Source organism: Nipponia nippon, unplaced genomic scaffold (assembly GCF_047370975.1).
Source record: "Nipponia nippon isolate SJK-2023a ecotype South Korea unplaced genomic scaffold, ASM4737097v1 scaffold_11, whole genome shotgun sequence".
Taxonomy (NCBI): Eukaryota; Metazoa; Chordata; class Aves; order Pelecaniformes; family Threskiornithidae; genus Nipponia; species Nipponia nippon.
Genome location: NW_028262302.1, coordinates 22779581 through 22803369, shown reverse-complemented (window position 1 = coordinate 22803369; position 23789 = coordinate 22779581). Strand labels below are relative to the sequence as shown.

The following is a 23789-nucleotide window of genomic DNA, read 5'->3' as shown; positions in this document are numbered from 1 at the left end:
CCGCGTCCCCGTTTGGGGGCTGAAACCCAGCATTTCGGCTCTCCTCAGAGGGAAGGGGGCAGGAGGGCGCCGCAGCTCCGTCCTGTCACGGCTCCGCGGGCCGGGAGCTGCCGGGCTCCGTACGGCGCCGGGGGCCCGGCCCTGCGCGGCAGCCGCCAGCCGCCCGCCCGGCCGCGGGCCCTCCGCGCACCGCGGCCGCGCCGCGCCGCGCCCTGCCCGGGTGGGCCCTGCCCGGCTGGGCCCGGCCCTGCCCGCCGCCCTCGGCCCAGCCGCCAGCGGCTGCGCACGCCTCTCCCCTTCCCCTTCCTCCTCCTCCTCCTCCTCTTCCACCTCCTGGCGGCCGCTGCCCCCGGCAGGGATGGAGGCCATCGAGGACCTGGCGTTCAAACCCTGCACCTCCTCCCTCTACCTACGGCCTTTCCGCCTCTGCTACCGGCAGGTGAGTGGCGCTGGAAGCCTCGGCGCCCGCCCAGCCCCTTCTCTCACGGCCGGCCCGGCCCGGCCCCCCGCCCCCTTCCCTCCGCCGCGGCCGGGCGGCGGGGCCTCTCCCGCCTCGTCGCGGCGCGGAGGGGCGGGAGGCCGGAGAAGGGCCGGCCGGCCGGCGGGCCCCGCTGGTGTCCTGTCACCCTCCCGCCTCCGCCATTTTGGGACACTGGCGGTGTCGCCGGCGGAGCGTGTTCCTCAGCCTCATGGCGCCCGCCCGCCCCGCACCGCCCAGAACCGCCCCTCAGGCGGCTGCTCTGCCCCTGCCCGCCCGCCGCAGCCCTCCTTGGCCGGCGGGGAAGGTGGGGCTCTAGGCAGACAGTGAAGGTAGCCCGAAAGACCGGTGTCTGTGGAGGGCACTGCCTGGTGGTGTGGCACCAACTCCAGCTCCTCCATGGGCGCACCAAGCCCCCGGGTGCCCGGTACCTCACCGAGGTCTAGGGCTGTCTCCTTAACCCCGTTCTGGTTTTTCGGTTCACCTTTGAGCCAGGCACTTCTTGATTAGGGCCTTGCTTTGGTGCTGATAGTTTGCAGATCGAGCCCGTTCCTGCCAGCCCTCAGCACAGCAGGTTGTTACTTAGATTGACAAGTTACGCCACCGCTCTGCAAGGCCAGCCTCGGCGCCGGCACGTGGGAAGCGGGGAAGGAAATCCCTTTGCTCCTCGTGTTTGTATCAACATGGGTCACCTTTCACAGGATCGCTGAGAACTGGTACCTCCAACAGTGGCAGGAATGCAAGGCGTGAAAGGAAAGTCGCCTCTCACAGCGTAAAGTGCTGAATGTTCCTTGAACGTTTTCTGCAAAAAAAACAGTGGTTATGCACAAAACCAGTTGTTTCTCTAGCTGACGATGCCGCGTTGGCTGGTCCAGGGTGAGCTTTTACCCAGGTAGATGGGTGGAAGTGGAAATGCAGAAGAATTTGGACAGCCCTAGAAATGCATGCTGCAAACTAGCTCTCTTATTGCTTCTTTCCTTTGCTTCTAAACCCATCAGTGGAAAAGGCAGAAGAGGGAATGTATATGGAGGAGGTGTGTTTAAGTCCAACAGTGAGACAAAATACAGAAAAGGAAAAGGAAGAGTTCAAATAGTTTGCAGCAAAGCAGATGAACTGATTTTTTTTACCTTTTTTTAATACATTTTGTACATGATTTTCCTAAAGAAAGCTCTCTTCCCATTGGTTTGGATAAGTAAAACATTTTGATTTGTGAACAGCTGAAAGCTTTACACTGAATTAATTATTTTTTTTTCGGTATCAGAAGAAAAACAGAAGAACATTCTTTCATGTTCCGAATTTTTGCTGGCTTAGTTTATAAGTGACAAGTCTTACTTCTTAATTTCATTTTCATTTCTGAGTCATGCTCTATTTACATGAAAAATGGGATTTAATTAAAATGTACAAAACGATATTACAAAATTACATTTAATTGAATACAAGTGCCTTAAATGTGATGAGTATGGTAAAGAAGAAACAAGGGTGTGTTTGGTCACATGCTGTGATTTGTCAGAGACCAGCACTGCCACCAAAAGAAGTAGACCTGTCCTTTCTGCACGTCTTGCCACTTCCTTTCCTTGTACAAGTGTTTGTGCAGCAACATAGTGAGCTGCATCAGGGATCTGGTCCAGGTAAAATCTAATGTGGCCAAACAAAGAAGTTAGTTTTAACCTAAACAAGGTCTCCGATTCAATTCAAATGCTTATGCTGGCAGAGGGGAGGTGGTAATGTGGTGGTTAGGGATGAGTGTTTGGGGGCTGGTAGGGGGCAGAGATTCATAGAATCATAGAATACCAGGTTGGAAGGACTTCGAGGTCCAACCTTTCTAGCACAGTCTAGACGAGATAACCCAGCACCATGTCCAGCTGAGTCTTAAATGTGTTCAGCGTAGTGGAGTCAACCACTTCCCTGGGGAGATTATTCCAATGATTGGCTGTTCTCATTGTGAAAAATTTACCTCTCGTGTCCAATCGGAATCTCCCTGGGAGTAACTTGTACCCGTTACCCCTTGTCCTCACCACAGGACTCCTTGTAAAAAGGGAGTCTCCCTCTTCTTTGTAGCTCCCCTTTAAGTACTGGTACATGGTGATGAGATCACCTCTAAGCCTCCTTTCCTCAAGGCTGAACAAGCCCAGCTCTCTCAGCCTATCCTCATACAGCAGGCTTCCCAGACTCTTGCTCATCTTGATGGCTCTTCTCTGGACCCCCTCCAGCCTGTCCACATCTTTTTTGTATAACGGGGGCCAGAACTGTACACAGTATTCCAGGTGTGGCCTGACAAGCACCGAGTAGAGTGGGATAAAGACTTCCTTATCTCTGCTGGTGATGCCCTTTTTGATGCAGCCCAGCATCCTATTGGCCTTCTTGGCAGCAGCAGCACACTGTTCACTCATGTTGAGCTTCCTGTCCACCAGGACCCCCAGGTCCCTTTCCACGGAGCTACTTTCTAGCCAGGTGGATCCCACTCTGATTGTTTCTCTTGGCCACAGCACTGTCTAAAAATGAATGTCAAAATGTAGTTTATATGGTGTCTGTACAGAAGGTGGCTTGGATCCGGCCTACTGAGAGCACAAGCTCAAAGAGTGCACAACTGTCTGCACCTGACCTGGGAGACAGGCCCTACGTTTATTAAAAACACATTTTGCATCTAAACACTGACTTACTAACCAGAGGAAATGCTAAATATTTTTAGTCATTTGACTAATTGTTTCAAAGGCATTTAGGCCTGCTGAAAACCCCATTAAATACCTAAACAGTTAAGTGTCTTAAATCTAAGGGAGTTAGGTGCCCGATATGCTTAAGAATTTTTGAAAAGTCCACCACTCATCTAAAACTGAAAATGGTTTCTGAAATCTAGCCCCTGATCTTAATGGTTTTATGCTGAGTAGATCTTCCCCTTGTCCAATGTTTTTTTTATTCACTAGCTGGGAAAAGAAAAGAAACTTTTCTTCTTCTAATTGGTGCTTTATCTTAGAGTAAAATTAGTTTCCCCTATCCATGAATTCCCTGCACCTGCTTGCTGAACTTAATCCGTATCTAATAAAAAAGTCTTTCTGAATAACAGAACAATTTAAATAAGGAAAATTTCAATAATGGCATTTGTTGCACTATGCAAACTAAAACTAGTTTGGATATTTACTTTATGCAATATGTGGCATCATGCTGTAACTGGAAGGTTTGAGGTGATCTTACAGGTACTTTTTGTGAAGCTATAACGTCCCCTATAATTCACTGTAATGTGAAGAAGATTAATTGATGCATATTTTTGTGTTATATAATACTGATTAAGAATAATTTAGGCCTTGAGGACTGAGATTTTGAAATCTATTTTCAAATAGATACATTCCTAATATAGGCATTGATATTTCAACATAACTTCTCTGTGCAAGGATGTATATAGAATGAGAGTTTTTTATTTTATTAGTTTGGTTTTTTACAACTACTGCTTTTCTGTACAAACGGGAAATTGAAAGAATTTTTACATAGATGTGATTTTAAGATTATTTCTAAGCATTCATGAACACTTATGTTACAGTGTTGATTTGTAGACATTTCATCATGAACATGTATGTTACAACATTGATTCTAAGACATTTCACGTAAAAATACACTACTTGTGTGGAGGTAATTTTGATCCCATCACTAGTAGCTAAACCAGTTAAGTTTTCAACAGTTAAACATAAATTTAGATATAAGTGATTTATATCACATTTTACCCTGCAAGTCTGGTTTTATCTATTCAACCCACAGCCTACTGAGTTGTAAACCACAGTTGCTCTAGCAGGTTTGCAGACCACCAGAAATCCACAAGACATCAGAAGGGGATCCTGGAGGGGTGTGAAACAAAATGCTGAGGAAATACTGTTGTAAGCCCACACAGGTTACGCATCTGAAGAAGATCATGGTCACACCTGATCAAGAGTGAAGCCGGAGACTCAGATGGTCATGTATCTGTTCATCAGAGGCGCTTCACACATTCAAAATTGTAGCCCCAAAGATTGGATTAGTGTTTTGGCCAGCTGAGTATTTTCCTTGGGTATCTGGATGTTCAGACAAGGAGTTGTGGACACACAGAGAAAGAGAGTTGTATGTACTTAAAATCAAGTCAGGGGGTTACTATCACGTTAGACAAAACTCCAGCAGTGTCTTTCTAGGTTTGTGCTCGAGTCCTGAGTTCCCCTTGTTCCAAGACCTTGAGTTGTCCTTTGGATTGGACCAGTTACATTTGGTTACATATAGAAATACTCTTCTAAAAGATCACAAGAAAAAAATGTAGGTTTCTGGCTATTTAACTGTAGTGAGGATTGTCATGATTCTTAGGAGTTCCTGAAGTTACAGCAATTTATGCCCACGGTGGATCTGCTCTTCTAAATAGAAAGGGTCATGAGGTCTTTTTGTATGAGGTCTTTCATCTTTGTCTTCCTCTGCCCACCCATATTGTTTTAAATGAAAGTAATGAGTATATATAAAAAAAAGTATGTTTCTTATAAAGTGTAAAATTAAGTGTACACCCTTCTGAAAGAATTCTAGGTTTTGAACCTTGTGGATAGAAGCAACATGCTGCTTAGTGTTAGGCATCCAAGTTACAGGGAGTAGCCTGGCTCTCCAGACAAATCACTGTACCAACCACTTTTTAAAATAATTGTTCTGTCTTTATATAGTGCAAAGGTAGAAACAGAAGTGCAGTAGAGGAGTCATGGAATTCAACAAACTGGAGGCAGATTTGGTTAGGGCCAATGTGGAGGATTAAGGTACAGTTGAAAACTATGTTCTTCAAGATAGACATCTAACGGCTCCTCAGAATGGACCTCACTTTCTACTTGGGTTTTTCAGCTGTCAACCCGTTCCTCAAGCTGGGGCCCTCAGTCAAGTAAGCCATGTTATTTTAAGTGGGGTGGCCTGAGGGTGAGAGATGGACAAGGTACCTCACATAGCCTGATGAATATCCTCTTCATTTTGTCGGTAGGAATCCTGTTTACATATTTTTGTTCTGCTTGGTACTGAAAGAAGAGTATTCATTTATCTCACGTACAGGATAGCATCTGGCTAGTTTTAATGTGTACTTGCCCTCAAAGTGCAAATTGATTTGTTGTCTGAAATGGCTTTTTTTTTCTAAAAACATGTATCACCTCCTGAAGAATTAGCTTTTTTACCAGAACTCCATGGTAAATCTCTTTTCACTTTTTCCTATTGAAGTTTTTCTGCTTTTCATAAATAATTTATTCAGGAGACTAGAGGGATGGCTAATGAGAGATTAACTCAATGCCCAAGGGCTAGGGCATTTCCCTGGGATGTGGTAGAGTCAGGCTGCAAGATCTTGCTTCAATTAATACTGCTTCCCACATCACAGGAGAGTGTGCTCACTGCTGGGAAACACATTTGTGTGTAAATCTTCAGCTCTCTTTTGTGTATGTTAACCAGGCACTGGCCTATATATTAGACAGACAGAAAAATACCAAGTTTAAGAATTCTGCTGAGACTAAGTCATGAAGTAGACTCTGAGTAGTAACAGTTGAGCAGAGTTGTTAGGATTTTGGGCAGCATTAAGTATCCAAAGGGGAGTTTGGATTCAACGTAGTCTTGTTAATCAGCACCTGAGCAGGGATTTCAGTGTTTCTGCGTGTTGGATTTGGACCCTAACACAGGGCTTTCACAGACAGAGCTCTGGTGAATCTTGCTCTAGTAATTTAAGAAGTTTCTGCATGCAGTTGTTGTCCCCATGCTAGCAGTTATTACCCTCTGAGAATCAGCAGAAAGTAAAGTAGTTTTACTCCAGCTCTTACTCTGCTGTTCCAGTTCAAACCCACCTCCATCAGCCCTTTAAGCTAAATTACTGAGCTAAGGGCCTTACATAGGGCTAAGTGAAGTGCCTTTGCATATTCTTTTTGGTGACCTCTGTGCTGCGGACCATATCCTTCAAGGGGAGGCAGAGCATCAGCTGGGGGGAGGCATCTAGCTGGGGGAATAATATCTTGAGCAGTTACAGAAACTTTTGCCCAGAGCTCACATATTAAAGCTTTTGTGGATCTAGGCCAGACTCCTATAGTTTTGTTTTTGAAGGTTGTTCTGGCAAGGGAGCTCTTGCCACTGTTTCCTTGCATTGTATAAACATATATGTGCATTCTGCCGAGGAACTTTTAGAAGTTGCTACTAGACTAATATCAACTGTCAGTAATTTTCCCAGTATGTATGTAAGTGAGTTTGTATTTCAAATCTGTGGAATGGTGAATGGGCATCTGTTTCAATGATGTGGGCTAAACCTCAAAAACTCTGTGCATATCGACTGAACCATACAGTCAGTAGTGGTAAATTGGAACCATTTGCTCTTTTGTGAGCTTCACGTTCCTTCCGTGCTTCAGAGGAGTCCAGTGCCTGAGCATCACATTTCCTCTATTGATTGAATGTTTAGAATCATTAATTTTGAAGTTAAACGTGAAAAATGCTCCCTTCAATTTCATTTTAATGCATGATGTTTCATTCAGTGTTAAGGGAATTCAGTTATCATCTCTTTGAGTTTTACAGTCATTCTAAAGTAATTTTCAAGGCTATTGTAGATTTTAACGCATCATGAACTTTATAATGGGTAGAAAATGTACTTCAGGAGTAGTGCAAAATTCGTCAGTGAAGAAGGAATTTCTTATTTCTAATCTTAGATTTGCTACTGCTTTCTTTTGTGACCGTGTGCAACCACTCTGTTTCTGTGCCTTACAATTTAACTGTCTTGGAGATGTCACGGAGATTAAAACCCTGATTCTACGTATACATGCAGAGAGAAGTGAGGCCTGTATCATTAATGTCATGAAAACTTTGAAGATGAAAAAAACAAAGCAGTGCAATGTTACAGTAATATTAACAATCTGATTTTACATTCAGATTTTTTTTTTAATATGATAACAGCAACATGCATGTGCCCAACTGCCTGAAATATTCTCTCGAACTTCCGTCTGCTTTTTTATAAACATAAAACATTCTTTTCTATTTTGACAGTTAAAAATGATGCTGTTGAGGGAGTAAACAGATTTTTAAGTTACCTGTTCAAACAAGTAAGTCGTCTGTTGAATCTTCAAAAGGCTCCAGTAGTAGGAAATATGCTACCGAGTAATACGTTTATTTGCAGTTCATTTTTTCAAAGCAGTACTGCGATAAAAGGAGATGCCATTTTCACTGCAAAATTTGTCTCATTTTCTTCAGCTTGTCAAGTCTGTTTTGTCAGTATATAGTATTAATCTTAAATGCAAACATACCGCTTCTAGCTCAGGAAGTCCCTGAGCTGCAAATTGCAGGAGGCTGAGAATATTTTAACAATATATTCTTCCTTAGGCATCTTGGCTTCTGTCAGAGGTAGGATCCTGAATGAGACAGATATTTGATCTGACTGATCTCACTGCTGCTGTGTTACCTGGGAATTTTGGTTGAAGTGCAATATAATTCTTTCATATGGGTGAAAGAAATGTGAAGTTTTTGCAATGACAGCATTAGGGAGTTAAATACCAAGGGCACATGATTTCCTTTAAGAGAAACAGTGTTCTTTGCCATTAGAGCACAGGTTTAAGAAAAGAAATTAAGGAATCTAGGTGTATCTGCTTCTGGCTCTGCCACATACCTTGAATTCAACTGTGGAGGTTTGTAAAAGTTATTTTTGAATGAGGCGTTTATGAATTACTAAAGGGGGAAATGAGAAGAGTTAGTTAGTAAGAGTAGTAGTTGAAAAGAACACTAGTACTTGTTTTTGTTTCAGTGAATATTATGTTGTATTAGTCTTAATTTCTTTATCCAGCATGCTTTGACAAGTGGATGTAGGGTTCTTTGAAGTAAATACATGAAAAGTAGTTGGCAGTGACAAAACTTCACATTTTTAGGTCAGTAATATTACGATTTAACAAACTTATGACAGCAAATGTCACTTATTGGATAGAATAAGGCTCTGTCGAGCATCTTTTGTAGCATCCTTGCACAGGGCTGAAATGTGTCTACACTTGCATAAATGAACATTAAAATCTCATTTAATGTCATCAATAGCTAGACTACTTGGGTTGCTGTGCAATAGCTATGAAGTTAAGACTGCAAATCAGGGGAGGTACCTAAGTTGTAGTTAGCTTAAACCAGTATTTTTCAAGTTCTGATGCGTAGCTCATTGAGGGCCATTAGACTATTTGTAGGTCATCCACGTGAGTCAACTAAGAAAAGCAGATCAATTATCAGCAGATTTTAATGTGCTACCAAGGTCTGCAGCTTCACTGGAAGATGTTTCCAGGTCTGCAGATGAAGAGAGATGAAGAGGTTGAAAACCATTGGCTTTGACAATACCACTCCAGTAGCCTCATCTGCAAGGGCTTGTCTACACAGGACTTTCCTGATTAATTCCATGTCTCATTCTACAACAAAGAGTCTGGTTCTGTTTACGTTTAACCATTTTCAAAGTACGATTGCACTTTGAATTCATACCCTACCTTAATCCATGTTAACTTTCCAGTGCATGCCCTAAGGGAGCAGTAAACTAAACTGAATGACTGTGTCCACACAGGGGTTTAATGGAGTTTAACTAGCAGAATTCAAGTTCATCAAGGTACTTATTTCAGATTCATTTTCTTGATGTCCTGGTATAGACAAGCCCTAAGACTGCAAGTGGTTTAGTTCTAAGTGAATGAACTGTGTTATAAAATCCATCACGGAGATTTTATTATATTTTTTGTGTGTGAAATACAACTACTCTAGCGTATAAAGTAGGCTCTTTTGACTTGTTTGGTACCATTTATTTTGTAGTAATTGAAGTTAGATCTGAGAAATAAAATAGTATTCATGTTCTTCAACAACTGAATGCTTGTTTTTGTTTTTCAGTTTGGATCAAAATACATATGTTTGCTTAAATAGCAGGAACTTCTTTTTCCCAGTACAAAAAATCTGTCATCTGAATCATAATTTCTGCTATGACATTATGTGTATTTGGTATGTTTTAAAGCAGATGAACACTGTAACATTTTAAGTGTTTATAGCAAATCTGAATATTATGGAAATTAGACATTTTCTCTAAGTGGGAATATTCTTTAAAATGTCTGGTTTTGATGGTCTATATGGGATGAAACTATACTTTGTTGTATTCCTGAAAATACAAGCATGTTTTAAGTAACAGTTTTGTCTCAACTGCTGCCATATTTAATATACATTTGTATTTTCAGCTGTAACTCATAAAAGGTCAGCTCCCGTGCTTTGAAAACTCTACACAAGTTGATGTTGCATAAATAAGCATGCTTTACGCAGCAGGCATATAAAGTTAATTGCCCCTTTGACTTGCATTCAGATTAATTTTTCTTCATAAATTTTAACTAAAACAACTTAGTTTTTTGGTACCGCCCTTCAGACATTGATCAAAATCTTATTAATACAGTAACACTAAAGTTTACTGAAGTTTAAACAAAGTAAAGCTCAGTTTTTCTTAGTGGTCAGCTCATGTCACACTAAAGCCCTGATCACTGATCAAAACAGCATTAATTATTTGTTTCACGTTGCGGTTGCTGTGTCAAAATCCTTTAAATACCTCTTGGAGCTGAGAGGGAATCTTACGGCCTGTGACAGAGCAGCTGGTCTGGACATGGGCTGATGCCCCAGTTGACAGGTTGTTGGATTAGAAAGAATATCAAAGGCAGCGAGTAAGATTAGGGATAAGTGAACATCTGACAGCAGTTTGCAGCAGGGGAGAACAGATGATAAACAATGGGAGCGGGGTGCGTGGGGGGGGTGAGAGGTGAGAAGGCCATGGGAAAAGTGTGGCGGCAATCACTAAAGCTCCAGGTTGCTGAGCCTCATGAATAGAACAGGAAATGGGATTTGCTGGGACAGATGTGCTGAGCGGTGATGAATACATTATAGGGAAATGAGGCTAAACTCCTAAAGGTGAGAGATGTTCTTTCTCTGAAAATAGAAAATAGGGGGGGGGGGAAAAGTGTACCCTCCTGGAGAAGTAAGCATTAATACTTGAAAACTAATACAGAACGAAGTAATTTTAAATGGTAATTTTAATTAAATGGTTACTCTGCAGTAGCATTCGTGATGAACTCTAGGTCATGTACTTCTAGCATAACAATCTGGACTGCTATTACATATATAGTATTGCAAGTATTTATTTTAAACCTAAAATTGCACAAATGGTAGAATAGTTTGAATGACGGAACAGCCTGAATGGAGGCTCTGACTGGATAATGCTCAGACGCATATTCCATATCTGGCATGTATTATATAGCACTCACATAACATATGTTTGATCCTGCCACCGTTAAAAGAGTTGTACTGAGTGATCTTGTGAGGTCCTTCCAGCCTTACATTTTTTTCAATTCTGTAAAGTGATTGTATGCTTGTAGAAAATTATACATAACTGTTCTGTTCCTTAGGATATTGTTTCTGTACTTCTCAAACTTCTTTAGCTTATATTCTTGATGGATCCTTTTCCAATATTTATGATATAATTATCTCAGAAAGCCAACAGAAACTTTTTGTGTGTTTACCGATAGGACTGTATGTCAGTTCACAGACTTCTAATTTCTTCTGTGGTTTTTTTTTTTTTCAATTTTAAAAGAAAATCTCATTAAAAAAACAGATCTCACGTTAACATTTTAATACATTTTAATAGTGTATTACCTTAGCAGAAGGGAGAGATGCAGAAAGTACAATTGTTGACGCTGCTCTGAGAAAGTATCTATAAGATTTGTTCTTGGACATCTAGAAGTTTATTCCCCAATGTGTTCTGCCAGTTTGTTTTACAAATATGAGCTCGCTAAAATAAAGTAGAAACACAAACTGTGAGAGTCACCAACTGGAAAACATAAAGCTCAATGGCGTAAGGACAAGAGGTGACGTAGCTGTAATGGGAATGGCCACCATCTGTCTTTCCTGACCTCAAATCTCTCGTATGTGCTGCCCCTGTCCTCAAGATGAGACATGTATCTGGCCTCTTTTAGTCCCTGTTTGCTCCCAGCCATGTGTACTGTAACTGTAGCTCTCGTTTTTAAAAGAACAAGGGATTGTAACTATAACCTGGGATGAATAGGTATGTCCCATGGCCCTGCTTCATGGAAGTAGGTGTTCATGTTGCAGAAATGCCATGTGTGGTATTTTGACCACAGTGGCATCGCTTGAATACAGAAATTGAAGAGTCTGTAGAGCTCTGGAGTTCCAGACGTTCCCCAAAATTAGTGATCAACAAAGGTTGTACTTCAAGTGGCCATAATAATAAAGAAATAAAATGGTGGTGAGCACAGCAAAACATAGATAAAAAAGTATGCTTTACTGCTTCTGATCAGCATAAGTACGATCCTAATAGTTCTGTTCTCCATAAAACTTTGATTTCTACATTTGCATGAAACTATAACCGAAGACCTTACCATTTGTTACAGGCAGTTCCCATTTTTAAAGAGTGGTTGGAGATGATTTGCAGTTGGCTTTAGTTTATATCCCAACTGTTACAGGGTCACTGTCATTATGAAGGTTTCAGAAATACTGCAGTAAAACATAGAACTGTATATAAATCACTAATCAGTTAATCACTAATTAATTCAATTAATTGAAGGCCAGTTGTATATGACTTTTAAGCAACAGGTACATTTCTCTGTACCAGTGCTCCCCTCAGAATAGATGACAGGTTAGAAGATGTTTCCAAGTTACTTCTTGAATCTTTCTGTGTATTATTTTTTCCAAGTGGGAAAATATGAGGAGATGACCGCCACTATGGGAATCAGACTTCAGTTGAGTCTATCAAAATTGAGAGGTAAAAAGTGAAATTAAGGAAGTAGCAAAACGTGGAGCTAGTTGCATCTGTCACTTTGAACTGATTTTTGGGGGGGTGGGGAGAAAGGAGAGGATGAAAAGCCCTGAGGATCTTTGTGAGGAGGTCTGTGAGAAAGTCTTAGGAGAAAAATCTAAAGATTGTTACTAAGCCTTGGCTTCTATTAGCCCCCTGCTGCTGTTCTTCATCAAGTTGTTTTAATGGCTTTCAAAGCAAGTGAGTGGAAAATGGTTTCTCTGGAACTTTAAGGAGACTGAACTGAAAACTGTCATTGCTTTATCAGTAAAACACATCAAAGATTGATGGAAGAATTGCTTGTTAAACACATTGTAGATTTTAATTAAAAAATGGGAGATATCATAAAAGAGACATCAGATCATCATAACTACCTAAAGGTGAAAGTTTAATGGCTTGTCATCTGCTCAGGAACCTGTGTTAAGTGTCTCTTTCATAGCTTTTGTGACCCTCTGTGTGTGCATGTATGCAAGATTTTATTTTTTTTCCGAGAGAGTTTTTTTCCTAATGTACAGAGGGAAAAGTACACAAGTGTAAAAATGTAGGTGGTGGTTACTGTGCTTTTTAATTTTCTTTCCCTTGTATTTAGGGATGCCTTCTTCTGGTATGTTTAACTACCTAGTGCTTCAAATTCTTATGTATTTCTGCAATAGTTATTTTGCTTTGCGTTGCAGTGTGTAAGATATGTTCTGTGTGTTCAGCGTGTGCAAAGTGCATTTGCGTATGATCTAGTTATTACGTGAGTGTTTCTTCTGGAACGTAGTCCTCTCGCTTTCCTCTCCCCACCTTCTTTTCCCTCCACAGTCCTCCCAGACAGTAAATAGTGTGTTTTTTAGAGTTATGTAGTAGGTCTAATTAAAAAAAAGGGTGAAAAAAAAAGTGTGCATAGAAAACATTTCCACTGAGACTTTGGGCTTCATTCTTTTAAGCCAAATGCTTGTTCTGATATGTCATGCTGCGTATGATCAAGGTGCATATTTAGTAAGCAAATACAAAGAGTTGTTTTAAAAGACTAGAAGAATTCCTCAGCAAGCTGATAAAGCACACTGTGCATTATTCACTATCCATCTTAAGATTTCAGAAATTTTCAATGTTGTAGTTCCAGTTTTAATTCGTGAGTTCTTTCTGGAGTTAAACAGCTACATCTATGCATGATTCTGACTCTAGATCTGATTCTTAATGTAGAATTTTTTTTTTCCCAAGAGTCTAATATGTGATGACTGTAATTAGTGGTTTTTCTGCACATGATATGCTTAGAAAAGATATATCATCAAAAAGCATGACATTGTTCAAGTGATTCTGTAAGATTTTTATGAGGTACAAGATCATTTAAATTAGGAGTAGGAATATTGACCATGCAATCAACTACGTAGAATTTGATAACTCGGTGTTATTATTTTAAGGATTATTTTAATTATATTTGTCATTTTAGCTGATGTTTTAGCTACAGTAGTTATTTGTGAACTTGGAATGGGTGTAGCATTTTGTTTTGCTGCATAAAAAGGTTCTAGACTATAAATGGGTCTGGACTATCAAAGGCCAGACACTAAGATCCTTAGTATGTATTTTTATAGACTTTTGAAATGCCAACCTTGCTGAATGCAATAGTATTTTTGTTCCTCTCATTGGTGAGGCCAGGTCTTCACTTGCATTGTTTCTACTTAATCCTAGTTTAGGCAAAGTCTAAAGCAATTTGACTAACAGATTTTTTTTTTTTTTACTGAGAAAGCAAGGTGATTGGAGTCGCAGCAGTTCACTGCTTTTTGACCAGAAATTACATGTTCTGACAAACTGAGCTGGAAGTCAAGATGTGGAAAAAAATAGGGGAAACAGATAAATTTGTATATTGAGTATAACATTGTAAATAATTTAAAGATTTATTTAGGATATGAACCTATATAGCTCTTGTATATATTTTTATCTTGAACTGCTGAAATAAACTATCACTGTTGGCTTCATTCAGTTTTGTTTTGGCTTTAAGACATACCTGTTGAGCTTTTGAATGAGCAGGATCAGAAGAAAAGTTGCCTATCAAGCCTCTTAGCAAATCTGTCTTAGAATTTCATATGTATGTCTGCACTTAGCACTCTGCTTTCAGCATTGTAACATTTCTGACACTTTAAAATATTGGACATAGGTAGGCAGTTTCTGGCTTACTTTATCTGCAAGGCTTGTGTTGCTCTTTAGAGTGACATTTCCATAGCACTGCAGTTTGTATGGCCTAAAATTTGATCTGTAACTCATCTGATTTGTACCACTCAGATATGTTAAGGAATAACATGAGATTATTGTCCTCCTACTCAGTGAAACCAGTCAGTAATCATTAGTACAGAAATGACTACTGTAGTACTTTATGGGATAGTTCCCTCAAATTTGAAACCTTTTTGTCTCCCTGAATGTTTCTGTAAACCATCCTTTTCTCGTGTTGAGGAGAGATGGTTGACCTGTCAGTCTGGAGAACCCCGTTTCTCTATCTCATTACTTTCTCTTTGATCTGTCTCGGAGTTAAAACCTCTTGGCAGAGCTCTTACAAGACTCACGGGAACGTACGAGCCTCCCTACAGCGTTATGGTACACTCCACAGGGAAAGATTAATTTGTAAAAGTAATAATATCAATGGCGAGGTTTAAGTGTAAGAATTATGTTGGGGGGGGTGGACGAGTAGAGATTTAATCACATCCAGGGGCTGAAAAAAGCTAGTCAGGAAAACTATTTCACTAAACAGAAAAACTGTTGGAATATTTGCTTTTGAAGTCTTTCTCAAAAAAACCCAGATGAATGCCAGTTGGCATGGTGTCTTCCCTCCCCTCTGCCTGTACATTCTTCTGCAGCCCTTATGATAGAGCAGTGGCATGCCTTCCAGTAGCGCATTAAGTGGGATGACAAACCACACCTAACAGTTGTGCCTTGGGGAGAGGATGAAAGAGAAAAGAAACAACTTTCTGCAGTGCTATGTTTTGTATACTTTTTGGTCAGAAAAGGGTGTCTTGCTCTTGCAAGGGAAGGTGTGTAATTGTCTGTAGTACTTGTGGAAGTTAATTATTTCATTCTCAGAACAGCCCTGCTGAACCTGTGGAGTGAATTTGTGACCTTCATTCTTTGTCTAAGATTTTAGGTTCTTCTGTATATGCTGGGTTCATGCCGTTGCATGCTTAGGATAAAGTCTTAGAGCTTAAGGTGTCTTGATATTCTGTTGAAGGAGCCAACAAAACCAGTAATAAATAGTTCTAATGTGCTCACAGTATTCAGTACTGCTGAGGAGACATGCTAAAAATCCTGGGACCTCGTCTGTGAGAACACCTGCAGTAAGCGGTAACGTTGAGTTCCTGTGAGACTTGGTGTGTAGGAGGTGTCCTTCCCTGCTCTTACTTCACCATGGAGACACCGCGGTGCTGCACCTGGCTTTGTTCCCAACTTTGTTGAAACTTAGGATCTCCGAAGTGCTGCTTGCTAACCTTGGTCAATCTTGTTAATGCTGGTTCTTCGTTGGCATGTACCAGACTGGTGTATGATACAAGGTGTACAGTTCATTGAGCTATATTGTTCCTGCATTGATTTGACTTCTGCATCAGAAATATTTTGTCCTTCTTAAGTCATAAATAAATGAATACATTTGTTAATTCCTTTTTAAAGTCATACATACATGATCCACACTATTGCTTTACAGGTGCATTTGCAAAACCGAGTAAGTTTGAAGTTATGCATGACATTGTTTTCTGTTGTTTTTTTTTTTTAATCCGATTTTAATGATACAACAGTCTGTACACAGGTTTTTTTCTTATCAGTGTTCTGCTTCGGGTGACATAGTCAGTAGTTTTTGTTTCTGAAATTAGAACATCATTTGTCAACTGCATAGTTTTTAATGCAGCTTTATTATCTATCTAAAAATTGAGTGGTCCAGTACTGTGGTAGAAGAGAGAGAGTTTTTTTTTCTGCTGGCTCTTTGTCAACCAGAGAAGATTTTAATCAGACCTGGTATAAGTTGCAGTGGAATTTGTTAGAATGACTAAAGAGGTAATGAGAAATATTAGACAATTGATGGTGGTGATTAGCATTTGGCTGGAATACCAGTGGCAACTTAAACTGTGGTTTTATGGTGTTGTCAGTGTTGTTTTCCTGAATGGCATAGCAAAATTGGTGATGAAAGGACAGTTTCTTTCCTTCCTTTTCTGGATGAGGGTCATGACCTAGGGTAGCAAAGAAGAAATTATGCTTGTAGGCGTAGTGGTTGCCTTGGGTCTGATGATTTTAAGATTAATTTTCTCCTTCTACTTGCTATACTTGTGTTTGCTTCTCTCTCTGCTGTGCCTGCAGAGATGAGGTGAGAGCCTTAAATCCTGGCGAAGTCAGTGGGGTGGATGTCTCTCTGAGTCAGAGATTCTACACAAGGTTGTCATCAGCAATCCCAAATTCTTTGGGGTGCTATACCAATAAGTGGTCAGGGAATCACGAGTTGTGGGAATGTGATTTGGACCAAAGCAGTGTTTGTCCAGGATGTATCATTTGGAGAGTCCTCTTCCAAAGGGGTTCAAAGGATATTTTGGATAACGAGCACAACAGGACGAGTACAGGAAGGAGTTCAAGAATATCAAGCGAGAGTTCTCATCTATTGCAGGGTCTCGGATTCGCAATGGGTACTTTATATTGAATCTCACTCTAACTTGAAACAGCTACTACAGACATAATTGATCTAGATATGTTATGACGGGTGCAGAATTATTTCCCCTGTCTGTCATTAAACATCACTAGTCTGAAATTTCAGTCAGGCCATTTATCTCGGTAACGGTGGTCAAAAGAAGCAGCTGCCAGAGGACCAGAAAAGATTAAAACAGGTTTCCTGGAGATGTTTTTCATTCTTTTGGTCTCTTTAAAAAAATTTTAAAACAAGGTTTATTTTTCTTATAGTTAGTGGTGTCTCAGTAAAATTTAGCAGTTTAGAAAATGTTGTCTTTAGTGACTTATGAGTCTAAGTGCCATTTTCCAAAGGAATTTGCAGGAATCAGTCTCACTGAATTTTACTAGGGCTTCATCAGGTAGCAAAGCAGAAATAGTTTTGTAATCTTAGGACAAATATTGGAGTTTAAATCCCACCATAGAATATGACATTATTCAATAACGGTGTTTAGACGTTATTTGGGCATTCTGACGTTTGCCTGAAATGACAGTGGTGCAGAGTAAAGTCTAAATTCAGCTCTTCATCTTTCCAGCAAGTGCCTTAAAAGTGAAGGTTATTGAATGCTCCAAAGTGCTTTCTTAAATCTCATCTTTTGGAGTTGTTCATGAATTATTATAAATTGGAGCAGGGATATGAAATCATGTTTCTTGTTCCCCAGATTCGTTTATTACTGAACTACAAAGGCCATGTTTTTTTGTTTGTTTCTAACTCAATGAATATGTAGCAATTTATACAAATAAGGAAAACTCCAGAAAAAGAAATGAAACACAGAAGAACGAGGAGTTCTCAGCAGCTGTCTGGTTGAGGTATTTCCCTGGCTTTTATTCTCTGAGCTGGAGCCAGCAGATGTGCCTCCTGAATCTGTTTCTCAGCCTCTTAGGTTGTTCAGGGAATTTATTTTTCATTTCCCTTAATGCTCACTGGATGTGTCATGTGTACAATAAACTAAAAAAAAAAATAAAATTCCATGCTCTTTTGCCACAGGGATGTGCTTTTAATGTTAGTATCACTTTTGCTTGTCCTGATACAGAATTCAGAAGACAAAACGTTACAGTTTCTGATCACGATTTACCCAGGACAATTGTCTCAATTGCTTCTAGCTTCTGATCCTCTTCAAGGATACATGTATTAATCCTATTGAACGTCATCAAGCCTAGTATGTCCTTAATTATTTGGCAGATCAGAATTGTAGCATGTGAGACATGAAATTACAGGTACAGTTGTCCCCTCTTTTGTGTGGCACATACCTTCATGCAGTGGCAACATGGCTAGCAATGGAGAAGCTTTTCTGTGCTGAGTTGGTTTAACCAGGTGACATCTTTAGTGTGGCTCAGTGTGTGGTTGCAGAAGTGTTTGTGCTGTTTGCATGCAGGAGACCGTGCAGAAAGCAGGGAAAGGGAGGATGATACTATTTTGATGGAAGTCCTGGTTTAGGTCAGATTAAGCAGAAAGTATGGCAAAAGAAATCTTAGTGGTTTAAATTTCCTGAGTTTCTGTCCCTTTAATAGTAGTTTTGCAATTAAATTGTTATCGCAAATTGTGTGAGATTTTTTCTTTAACAATAACAGAAAATTATAGGGAAAAGATTACAAAAAGGGTCTTTGCTGTGCAGGTTTTCAGCAAGTATGGATATAAGTGGCTGTGTGAGATGCGTAATACATCTGTTTGAAAGTACAGTACTTATATACAGAAAAGTATTTTGCTGTCACGTTGACTGAATGCACAGTTTGCAAATTATATTATCTCTGTTAAATCATCTTTCAGGATTAGGAATATATTCCTTAACTATCTCCAGTCAAAGTTTCAGATTTCATGTTTTGCTATAACTTTGTGGAAAAAGTAGTGTTAATAATTTTGTAAACATGGAAAGTGTATGTTCCTGTTATTCCTGCAAAACAATAAAGTGCATCACAGACTTCTAAGGGAAAACAGTTTAGTGCAAATGGGAAAATACATGCAGCAATTTTTAATAATATGACAGGAATTTAAGTAAAACACAGAGCAGTTGAATACTTGCTTTAAATTTTGTCATTTATATACAATAACACTAGAGTCTGAAAACTCTACCTATTAGCAATTGGTTCCTTTCAATAGAATTGGAGTTAACTGAGTACTGGGAAAGCCCCATCTGTATCTCAGTTTATAACCTTAAATTATATGCTGACCTGGCAGTAAAATGATGTGAGAAAAGTCATAAATTTGACCTTTGTACATATCGTGTTTCTTAACGCAAGCACCATATCCTTATTCTTTGTAGTATAGATTTCAGTATGCTACTATGTATTTGCTGTGGAATAAAGCATGTTTGATATGTATATGCAACTGTTCTTAATAGCACTGTATATTAAAAACAGAAAAACAAGGAGAGAAAGGAGATTTGACTTAATTTAGTGTACTTATATATGCTTAATTCTCATGTTTTATAAATTTCATTCAAAGGTAAGTGATCGTACTGATAGCTGAATGCCAAGCTAAACTGCAGCAACTCCATTGTTGAAAAGTACACACAAAAAACAAACTGTGACCTGAAAAGTAAACTTCCAGAGGATTATACGAGAAAGTTTACTTACACATCAAGTATCTTAGTTGTAATTGTTCTGGCAGTTGATGTACATAAAATGAACAAAGTGGCTTGGCCTAGTGTTGCATTAACAGTTGAATACATTAATGTGTTCTCCATTGTTTATTTTACCTCCTAAAGTGTGAAAAAATTGCACCTTTGAACAGTAAACTCTATTGCCATAACCATCTGTTTGCAGTTTCATTACAAACTCCTACCAGAATAACCCTCACTTTGAAGAGAAAATTGATATGGGTCGTAAAAATTACAGTCTATGACCTTAGGCTTTATGTCTCTTGAGGTATCCCTGGTGTGGTCTCCACTGGTATACATTATGATTTCTTCAAGAAGTACCTTTATGTCTTCCAGCTAATTTCGGATAAGTCAAGTCCATGCCTCAAAGAGTTTGCTGTCATATAGAGCTGAGCACCTCTTGTTCAAGATCCTTATACATAAAATATATACATAAAATGAGTGTAGTGGAGACCACAGCAGCTTTGCCCTGCCCTGCCCAGGGCTGCTGTGTCAGCTGGAACTGGCACATTGTTCTTTAGCGTATAGGATGATTTGTCCCCATGAACTTTGCTACCTTAGTCTTACTTACGAAATTGATAATATTGTCAATTAAGGCCAGTTAGCAGCAGTAGTGTTTGTGCTTTAGATAGAACGTTCATTTCAATGTTGTTGAAAAGTCATCAGTTTGTGTATTTTTTGTATGCAGATTCCACAAAGGCAGTAAAAAGAGTCATTTCTAACTAAAACATTTGTATAGGGTAAGTTAAAAACTGCAAAATGCCATTATTTGTAATCATGATGCTTTTAAAATAAACGTTCTGGATAGTTCAGTAATGAAATCTTACAAGCTTTGTTTAAAAAACAAACACTCCCCCCCCTTCCACTTGAGCTTAAACAGTGGCTTGTTTAAAAAACAGTAAAATTCCGTAACACTTAAAACTCTTTTGAAGTAGTTCTTCAACATCAGCAAGTAATTCTGCAAATTGCTTTTGAAGATGAGGCTTCATTTACTCCAGCCTGTGCAGTCTGATGGAGTGGATTAGTGGGTGTGGACTGAAATTGTAATTTAGGCTTTTTTGTGTGCATGTGTCTTTCTCTAGAACACTCCTTACCAGATAGATCTCTGTCCTCTTGCAGTAATTTTGAATAGACCAAGGCTGCTCTGTTTAATAGTCATTGGTGAAAATGTGGTATGTATAGAATGGCATTACATTCATGTTAAGTACTAAAAATCAATTTTTTCATCAGATTTTATAGTGGAGCACTTTTTTTTAATCAGATCAGTTCCCAGAACCAGCTTGCTGCATGGTTACACAAATGCCAAAGATGGGGTAGGGACAGAGCAGAGATATGCAGCTGGGGTAGAAAAGGGGGCAGCCTGGATTTCGATTGACTGACACTGTTACAGGGCTGCACCCTAGGACTGAGTGAGTTTAATAGCAACACTTTGCATTTAAATTAGTAGTTGTGTAATATGATAGCCAAGCATAAGACAGTTCCCTAATACTGATGTATACATTCAACAGGAAAAAAAGAGAGCGAGGCACTCAACTAATGCAAATTAGCATGATTTCATTGATTTTATTATTTTTTTAATTGAGTTGCATGGGTTTATGCCAGCTGAAAGTGCTTCCTTTCATTTTGAAAGATATGTAATACTTTCTATGACATCTGTAATTATATAAAGACAGCTTTCTCCCCGCTTATCACAAATCAAACCTTTAAAGTAGACAAAAAAACTGTGATAAGTCATTATTTCAAACAGATTTTGTATGCAAAGTAGTCTGTTCAGGACAGGGTCTTTCTTTTAGATGAGAAAGTTGAATATTAATTGTCCTTGAATTTTTGACTCTTCCTTTGCACTGTTTTTTTGTGGATGAAGAAGATTTTCAGATAGAGCATAGCTGCTCTCTACCTTCTATAAACAAAAAACACCCCACTAACTTATTAATCCAATAAAAATATTCAACAGGAAGCAATGAAACTTTTAAAGATTATGGAACAGGTATTTTATTTTAGTCTTATTTGGAAAACTTCACAAGTCCAAACTTGCTTTAGCTGTCTTTCTCTGATTTCTGTTCTTCATACAGGTTTCACAGTATCATGTTGACTACTAATGCTTTATTTCTATAAAAAAATCCCAAACTATGGATTTTGGGGGGTCAAAGCTGGTGGTTTATTTTTTTTATTTATTTACATAATTTTTGTGTGTGGCATAGTGTTGAAAATACTATGAAGAATATTCAGACAGTGCAAGGTAATTTGGTCACTAATTGTATGATAGGAAAGTGAAAAGCAAAAAGTATTCAGTCTTGAGTTTGGCCTGGAAGTACAGCTTCTGTGGGCACATCACTGTGGACACTGGAAACATTATGTATTGATTATATATAAAAAAGACTTATAGCATTAATAATTCAGCTGGCAAGAAATGGTTTATATTCGATTATAAATCCTCATGTGTTTCCACTGAAAACTGCTACAGATGTGACATCAGATTCCATTAAGCTGAAAAAAGAAATGTAACAAGGAAATGTCAACTGGTAGGTGCACTTCTTCTGTAGCAGGTGGAGAAAGGAAGGGAAAGGTTCATTTACAGAGGGATGAGGGCTTAACTTTTAGCATCCAGTATCTCCTGTCTTGCTGGGTTTACTATAGGGGAAGTCTACTCTCTTTAGCCCAAGAACTGTAACTCAAGAAGAAGCAGCAGCTAATGCACATCTTCAGGGCATATTTTCCCATTGTAGGAACATATATTTTATAAACCAAAAAAGTAAGATGAATTACTGAGTTGCTTTTATTGCAAATTTACTTCTTGGCAGCTTTTATTGGTCATAAAAAGGTGAATATGACTGAAAAATATTAAGCTAAGACCACTTAAGGAAATAAAGGTGGCAGGAGGCTGCGGAAGCTGGCTGCGTTGGTGCAGATTTTTGTCTGTTTTCATGAGTCAGTTCTTTGATTCCCCAGGCATGCTGCTCATCTGGATTAACCTGATGAAAACCCATCTGATAAACTGACAAGTTTGGTGTTCTCTTGTCATGCAGTTCTGGGCAACAAGTAGACAACTCAACAAGAGAATGTGTAGTGAATTTCCAGATAGAGGCATTGCTGTGCAGATTGATATTAAACTGTGTAGATAAATTTATAGAAGATTGGTTGAATGTGAAAATGAGTGCAACAGAAAAACAAGTTTTACACATGTTTTTAGAGAAAAAAAATACCCTCATACCTATAAACACTTTTTGAGAACAGGAAAAAGCAAAATCTGATTATTCCTCTAGGGAGTTTTACTGCTTTGTTACATGTAAATCATTAAACAGGGACCGCACACCTGCTTGGCTTTGCTGACTCTGGTTTAAGACCGTTATTTGCTAATTAATTCTCTTATCTGTTTTTCTTTACCTATAGTGTTATTATTTTATTGGATGAAGAATGATCATAATGCCTTTGCATTAAGGACATTAACTGCTTTTGTGTCTTAGGAGCATGAAAACAGAGTAAATGGAGCAGTGCAGAGTTATTTTTATGTTATAATTTCTTCAACTTCTCGAGTTGGATTTTTTCACAAGCATGGAACATTTACTTCTTGGATGACTGCTTTAAACCCAGTCCAACTGGTAGAGGCTAGAGCATCATGACTGTTGTTTGTCATTTTAACCCTCATAACTTGTGCAGGTAGCTTATCTATACCATAATGTATTTGTCGTTTTTCCTTAACTGCCTCTGTTTGTTTACACCAACTTTTGTCTGGGCTCTAACTGAATTGTAAGATCATTGAACAGGAACTGTTCCCACTACATCTGTTTAGTGCCTATCACAATGGGTCGCCAAACGTCGTGTTGTCTCTCCTGGAATGTAAACAGTAAGAAGTTAATCATTGTCACGGACAGGTTTTTTTTTCTCTTTTAGTGGCATATGTGAAGTTAGTTTGCTTATTTTGGACATAGGTCTCCAACATTTTAAGTGATCTGCCTGCCTGGCCTGTTACCAGTCTCCTTAGAAATCTGTAATACAAGGTGTGAACCATTACTGAGGTGGTTTTGGTGTGACTTTACAGTTCGTGGCAACTTTGGCCTTGTATGTCCAAGCAGAAGTTTTCTGTGGATAAATATGGGGGATGACATAGGGCAGTGCCTTTAATTCAGTTGCTTTTTAAATTATTCAATACTTCAATAAGGCAAATAAGCTAGGAGAAGCTTTAAGTAGATTTTGGGTGAAGATTGTTTCTGCTTCAGTCATGTGTTGTCTATCCAGAGCTCATTACAAGAAGTCA

General features: G+C 39.3%; 1 protein-coding gene across 1 annotated transcript in view; it reads left to right on the top strand.

Annotated features, from left to right (window-relative positions):
- The first annotated feature begins 272 nt into the window (after positions 1–272).
- The window catches only part of NUDT14 (nudix hydrolase 14), a 63448-nt gene continuing 39931 nt past the window's right edge, over positions 273–23789 (top strand). Inside the window, exon 1 of the mRNA XM_087747023.1 lies at positions 273–439. Within this exon, the coding sequence (XP_087603149.1) occupies positions 359–439 (81 nt within the window). The 5' untranslated portion in view covers positions 273–358. The remainder of the gene's footprint in view (positions 440–23789) is intronic.